Source organism: Oncorhynchus mykiss, chromosome 3 (assembly GCF_057628025.1).
Source record: "Oncorhynchus mykiss isolate SJ-2025 chromosome 3, ASM5762802v1, whole genome shotgun sequence".
Lineage (NCBI taxonomy): Eukaryota > Metazoa > Chordata > Actinopteri > Salmoniformes > Salmonidae > Oncorhynchus > Oncorhynchus mykiss.
In genome coordinates, this window is record NC_143024.1 from 11017501 (window position 1) to 11025000 (window position 7500).

The 7500-nt window shown below is 43.0% G+C and overlaps 2 protein-coding genes across 2 annotated transcripts in view; one reads left to right on the forward strand and one right to left on the reverse strand.

Annotated features, from left to right (window-relative positions):
- Positions 1-3184: 3184 nt before the first annotated feature.
- Positions 3185-4551, forward strand: LOC149984343 (uncharacterized). The gene is made up of 2 exons (XM_090220503.1): positions 3185-3417; positions 3763-4551. The coding sequence occupies exons 1-2, from the start codon at positions 3298-3300 to the stop codon at positions 4369-4371; spliced, it is 729 nt and encodes a 242-aa protein (XP_090076629.1). The 5' UTR covers positions 3185-3297; the 3' UTR covers positions 4372-4551.
- A 1829-nt stretch (positions 4552-6380) lies between these two features.
- LOC149984344 (stathmin-2-like) overlaps positions 6381-7500 on the reverse strand; it is a 13112-nt gene continuing 11992 nt past the window's right edge. Inside the window, exon 5 of the mRNA XM_090220509.1 lies at positions 6381-6835. Coding sequence (XP_090076635.1) covers positions 6776-6835 — 60 coding nt within the window. The 3' untranslated portion in view covers positions 6381-6775. The remainder of the gene's footprint in view (positions 6836-7500) is intronic.

A 7500-nucleotide genomic window follows, 5' to 3' on the forward strand; every position in this document is an offset into this window, starting at 1 on the left:
ATTTCACTGTAAGGTCTACTACACCTGTTGTATTCAGCATTTCACTGTAAGGTCTACTACACATGTTGTATTCAGCATTTCACTGTGAGGTCTACTACACATGTTGTATTCAGCATTTCACTGTAAGGTCTACTACACCTGTTGTATTCAGCATTTCACTGTAAGGTCTACTACACCTGTTGTATTCAGCATTTCACTGTAAGGTCTACTACACATGTTGTATTCAGCATTTCACTGTAAGGTCTACTACACATGTTGTATTCAGCATTTCACTGTGAGGTCTACTACACATGTTGTATTCAGCATTTCTCTGTAAGGTCTACTACACCTGTTGTATTCAGCATTTCACTGTAAGGTCTACTACACCTGTTGTATTCAGCATTTCACTGTAAGGTCTACTACACCTGTTGTACTCAGCATTTCACTGTAAGGTCTACTACACCTGTTGTATTCAGCATTTCACTGTGAGGTCTACTACACCTGTTGTATTCAGCATTTCACTGTAAGGTCTACTACACCTGTTGTATTCAGCATTTCACTGTGAGGTCTACTACACCTGTTGTATTCAGCATTTCACTGTAAGGTCTACTACACCTGTTGTATTCAGCATTTCACTGTAAGGTCTACTACACCTGTTGTATTCAGCATTTCACTGTAAGGTCTACTACACCTGTTGTATTCAGCATTTCACTGTAAGGTCTACTACACCTGTTGTATTCAGCATTTCACTGTAAGGTCTACTACACATGTTGTATTCAGCATTTCACTGTAAGGTCTACTACACCTGTTGTATTCAGCATTTCACTGTAAGGTCTACTACACCTGTTGTATTCAGCATTTCACTGTGAGGTCTACTACACCTGTTGTATTCAGCATTTCACTGTGAGGTCTACTACACATGTTGTATTCAGCATTTCACTGTAAGGTCTGCTACACCTGTTGTATTCAGCATTTCACTGTAAGGTCTACTACACCTGTTGTATTCAGCATTTCACTGTAAGGTCTACTACACATGTTGTATTCAGCATTTCACTGTGAGGTCTAATATACATGTTGTATTCAGCATTTCTCTGTAAGGTCTACTACACCTGTTGTATTCAGCATTTCACTGTAAGGTCTACTACACCTGTTGTATTCAGCATTTCACTGTAAGGTCTACTACACCTGTTGTATTCAGCATTTCACTGTAAGGTCTGCTACACCTGTTGTATTCAGCATTTCACTGTAAGGTCTACTACACCTGTTGTATTCAGCATTTCACTGTAAGGTCTACTACACCTGTTGTATTCAGCATTTCACTGTAAGGTCTACTACACCTGTTGTATTCAGCATTTCACTGTAAGGTCTACTACACCTGTTGTATTCAGCATTTCACTGTAAGGTCTACGACACCTGTTGTATTCAGCATTTCACTGTGAGGTCTACTACACCTGTTGTATTCAGCATTTCACTGTGAGGTCTACCTACACCTGTTGTATTCAGCATTTCACTGTGAGGTCTACTACACCTGTTGTATTCAGCATTTCACTGTAAGGTCTACTACACCTGTTGTATTCAGCATTTCACTGTAAGGTCTACTACACCTGTTGTATTCAGCATTTCACTGTTAGGTCTACTACACCTGTTGTATTCAGCATTTCACTGTAAGGTCTACTACACCTGTTGTATTCAGCATTTCACTGTAAGGTCTACTACACATGTTGTATTCAGCATTTCACTGTGAGGTCTACTACACATGTTGTATTCAGCATTTCACTGTAAGGTCTACTACACCTGTTGTATTCAGCATTTCACTGTAAGGTCTACTACACCTGTTGTATTCAGCATTTCACTGTAAGGTCTACTACACCTGTTGTATTCAGCATTTCACTGTAAGGTCTACTACACATGTTGTATTCAGCATTTCACTGTGAGGTCTACTACACATGTTGTATTCAGCATTTCTCTGTAAGGTCTACTACACCTGTTGTATTCAGCATTTCACTGTAAGGTCTACTACACCTGTTGTATTCAGCATTTCACTGTAAGGTCTACTACACCTGTTGTACTCAGCATTTCACTGTAAGGTCTACTACACCTGTTGTATTCAGCATTTCACTGTGAGGTCTACTACACCTGTTGTATTCAGCATTTCACTGTAAGGTCTACTACACCTGTTGTATTCAGCATTTCACTGTGAGGTCTACTACACCTGTTGTATTCAGCATTTCACTGTAAGGTCTACTACACCTGTTGTATTCAGCATTTCACTGTAAGGTCTACTACACCTGTTGTATTCAGCATTTCACTGTAAGGTCTACTACACCTGTTGTATTCAGCATTTCACTGTAAGGTCTACTACACCTGTTGTATTCAGCATTTCACTGTAAGGTCTACTACACCTGTTGTATTCAGCATTTCACTGTAAGGTCTACTACACCTGTTGTATTCAGCATTTCACTATAAGGTCTACTACACCTGTTGTATTCAGCATTTCACTGTAAGGTCTGCTACACCTGTTGTATTCAGCATTTCACTGTAAGGTCTACTACACCTGTTGTATTCAGCATTTCACTGTAAGGTCTACTACACCTGTTGTATTCAGCATTTCACTGTAAGGTCTACTACACCTGTTGTATTCAGCATTTCACTGTAAGGTCTACTACACCTGTTGTATTCAGCATTTCACTGTAAGGTCTACTACACCTGTTGTATTCTGCGCATGTGACAAATTAAAATGTGATTTGATTTCAGAAACTTCAGAAACTCACAACTAAAATGTTGCATAATTGCGTCAGATACTCATTTTATGTTATGTAGTCTGCCCACACGAGATTAGGAGTGGGACTTTGTCTTGTTTAGATTTAGCAACAGTGGTGGAACTGTGAACCCAGACAGCAGAGCAGGGAGGAGCTACAGGAGGACGGCCTCATTGTATTGGCTGGAATGTAGTGAAATGGAATGGAGTCAAACACGGTTTCCATATGCTTGATGTGTTTGATACCGTTCCAATTATCCCATTCCAGCCATTACAATGAGCCCGTCCTCCTATAGATCCTCATACCAGCCTCCTCTGCCAGACAGAACAAACAGTACATGTCCCTGACATCTGATCTGTACTACCATGAAAGGCAGAGGAGAGCAAACATTAGATCATATAAAGACTGGAACTATCCTTCGCATCACTGAAACATCAACAGGCAGAGTGAGACAGACTTACTGTACAGAGACACAGGGAGATTCATTATAGTGAGTGAGACAGACTTACTGTACAGAGACACAGGGAGATTCATTATAGTGAGTGAGACATATTGAGATATGATGCTGGCTGTGTGTGTCACTGTTGTCCTGGGCCTTCTCTCAGTGAGTGGCTCCCAGGCGGCCCCTTTAACCTGTGAGGATCTCCTGAGACCACTGGAGCTGAGCAGTGTCAATCAGGTACTATCTCCTGAACTGCACTGTCTGTCTATCCATCCACCTGTCTGTCTGTCTGTCTGTCTGTCTGTCTGTCTGTCTGTCTGTCTGTCTGTCTGTCTGTCTGTCTGTCTGTCTGTCTGTCTGTCTGTCTGTCTGTCTGTCTGTCTGTCTGTCTGTCTGTCTGTCTGTCCGTGTATCTGTCTGTCCGTCATCTGTCTGCCGGTCCGTCATCAGTCTGTTTGTCTGTCTGTCATCTGTCTGTCAGTCCGTCCATCTGTGTATGTCCGTCCGTCTGTCTGTCATCTGTCTGTCTGTCTGTCCGTACGTCTAACCCAGTTATTGTCTATCTGCCTTTCCATCTTGCAGACTCTGGGGAAGTGGGTGTATATTGCTGAGAGTTCAGACCGTCCTTTCTGGGAACAAATACTGTATACCTTATTACACAGTGCCTGGATAGAGGTCTCTGTGCCGGTCAGTACCCAGAACAACATTCTTGACATCGCCCAGTTCCTTGGCTTCGGTATTCCACATCAAAATACTTTTGGATTCGGATGCTCCAGGATCAACTCTAACTTTACTCTGCATGACAATAGCACATGGACCTCAGTGGGCCCCATCCCTGTTACTGAGGTTCTCCTGACAACGTGCTCAGACTGCCTCCTGACCCTGGAGAGATGGGATGAGGATGGGAAGACCTACACCTCTCTAACACTCTACAGTAGGAGAAGGGAGCTCACTGCTACTGAACTGGACTTCTATAATAAACAGGTGGATTGTCTCAGTCTGCCACCAGCGAAATTCATCGATCCAAAGAAAGATCTCTGTCTCGACACAACTCCACTCTTAGAAGATCAAATTGCGAAGGAAGTTGAGAATGCAGTTGAACTTATTTCAGAGATTCCAAGAATGCTCAGAAATGCATTTGAAGAATTAAAGAAATCTGTTTATCAGCCATTTTCTGATATTTTCGGTTAATGAGTAGTTGCCTCCTCCTCCCTGATTGGTTTGCTGCCCACCATGTATTCTACAGTAACCCAGGGTTACAGTACCTAACCCAGCAAGCCTGTAAACAGTCCCTGATGCCTTGATGTGGGACCAAACTCCACTCTGCTCATGTTGCTCTACATTCAACACAATAAATCCAGATTAAGACAAGTGTGATTTACATTGTTTTGTTTGTCCCAATAACCAGCTACAATTGGGAGCATTTAAAAAGAAAAGGAAATCAAATAATGGGTGATAGTCTACTTCCGGGTTTCTCAAACTGGGTCCCGGGGCCCCCAAGGGAACGTTCAGTCCCCAGGACCGAGTTAGGGAAACCCTGTTCTACTGACATCACTGGCAGTAGCCTACTCAACGTCTCTTATCGACAGCAGGACAGTCATTCCTAAAACATCAACCACTCAACATGTTTAGGTCATTGGTTCTTTTATTTGGCAGTTTACATGTTCCCTTGTCTTTAGCACAGAAAATAATGAGATGGTATATGTCATGTTGACAGAAGCCCAGAGCTTTATTCAGCGAAGCTTGAGACACATGGAGGGAGAACACTTGTACTGTAGTAGTCAGCTTGTGGAGGATGCAGGCAGATCGTTGTGACATGTTTAAACAGAGTAGTTGTAGTGTGCTGAATGTGGAGTATCCATTCTCTATGTATGGAACTACCAGAGAGATATGACACCTCACTTGAAACACACACACACACACACACACACTCACACACACACACACACACACACACACATACACACACACACACACACACACACACACACACACACACACACACACACACACACACACACACACACACACACACACACACACACACACACACACGTAGACTTAGAGCGAACATGTCTGTCAAGATAAAGGAAAGGGGGCTATAGAACATTCTACTGGCCAGGATGTCATGTATGGTGGCTCTATGATGTCATGTATGGTGGCTCTATGATGTCATCATAACATTCAAGTCTCCAGATTCCATGGACATATCAGACATGAGTAAGCTAAAGTTAATCACCTGGCCTGCATCCCAAATGGAACACTATACCCTTTTTTTCTGCACTACACTGGTCAACAGCAGTGCACTTTATAGGGAACAGGCTGCCATATATAGTCAGGGGTCAGTCTGGAGGAAGTGATAAACAGCTGCTCCCTCTGGAGACACATTGTTAAAGAGGACCAATCACCTCTCTTGTTCAAGCTACCTCAAGATCATTTGAGGACATGTGGACATTTTAAGCCAAGAGTTTGGCAGATTTTTAATGTGAGTTCACAGCATGTGTGTAATTGTGTGTGTGTGTGTGTGTGTGTGTGTGTGTGCGTGCGTGCGTGCGTGCGTGCGTGTGTGTGTGTGCGTGCGTGCGTGCGTGCGTGCGTGCGTGCGTGTGTGCGTGCGTGCGTCCGTGAGTGTATGTGTGTGTGTGCGTGCGTGCGTCCGTGAGTGTGTGTGTGAGGTGATAAAATGGGATGCGCTGTCAGGAGTCTGAGTTCACTACCTGTTAACATTCTTCACAAAGACACAGAAACTGACATCATCAGAAAACAATGCAAACGTCAGCTAACAACCAACTCACAACACCAGAAAAGACTTTCACAAAGAAATGATTGTACATTCAAATTTCAAGAACCAATAAATAATTAGATAACAAAAGAAACATTTGAAATTGTACAACACAGTGCATTTGATACACTTGTTTGTGCTCAATCAGCCTAGCCTACCCATCAAGATAGATACAAAAATGAAGTATTTACAAAATAATACCCATGTTTTCATGTTGTTGATTTTTTTCCACTTCGGAAAAAATAAATCATTAATTATCTAATGGAAAATACTGTTAATACTGGTGGTGTGTGTGTGTGTGTGAGTGTGTGTGGTGTGTGTGTGGTGTGTGTGTGTGGTGTGTGTGTGGTGTGGTGTGTGTGTGTGTGTGTGTGTGTGTGTGTGTGTGTGTGTGTGTGTGTGTAGTGTGTGTGGTGTGGTGTGTGTGTGTGTGTGTGTGTGTGGTGTGTGTGGTGTGGTGTGTGTGTGGTGTGTGTGGTGTGTGTGGTGTGGTGTGTGTGTGTGTGTGTGTGTGTGGTGTGTGTGGTGTGGTGTGTGTTCGGTGTGTGTTTGTGGTGTGTGTGTGGTGTGGTGTGTGTGTGTGTGTGTGTGTGTGTGTGTGTGTGTGTGTGTGTGTGTGTGTGTGTGTGTGTGTGTGTGTGTGTGTGTGTGTGTGTGTGTGTGTGTGTGGATGGGTCAGGGTGGGTGGTGTAGTGTGTTGGTAGTGAAGTCCTCCACCTTCCAGGACTCCAGGGCTTGCTGTCTGCTGTGGAGTTTCCAGGGGTGAGGCTGGGTTGGGGGACGTGATTGGTGGATGTTGGGGAGAGGTGGGGCTCACGCTGTCAGCTCCTCCCTCAGCTCTTTGTTCCTGCGCACCACGGCTGCGTGTCTCTCCTGAAACACAGGTCACAGACACCACAGATAGAGAGGAGGAAGTTAACATCCACACTGGACAGGAAGTTAGAGCTGTAGCTTACACAGGCAGGATGCACCCCTAGTGGTCTCTTAGAATGAAGTCTCTATTTTCATTCTAGTTCTATCATTCTAATTCTAGAACACACCTTCTCCTGCAGGCGTTCCATCATGGCTGCCAGGTTGGCATGGCGGTTCTCCTTGATCTGCTCCATCTTACATTACTATTACATTACTACCCTGCTACACCATTACTACAATACCATTACTACTACCACAGAACTAGTACTGCTACTGCAGTACTACTACTACTACAAATTCAATACTACTACTACTACTACAACTACAGTACTACTACAACTATTTCAATACTACTACTACTAATACTACTACTACTACTACTACTACTACACTACTACTACTACTACTACTATTACAGAAGTACTACTATAGTATTAATATTATGACTACTACTACTACTACAACTTCTACAGTACTGCTACTACTACTACTATTACAGTACTACTACTACTACTACCACTACTACTACTACTACTACTACTACTACAACAGTAGTACTACAGTATTACTATTACTACTACTTCTACTACTACAACTACTACAGTACTGCTACTACTACTAGATTT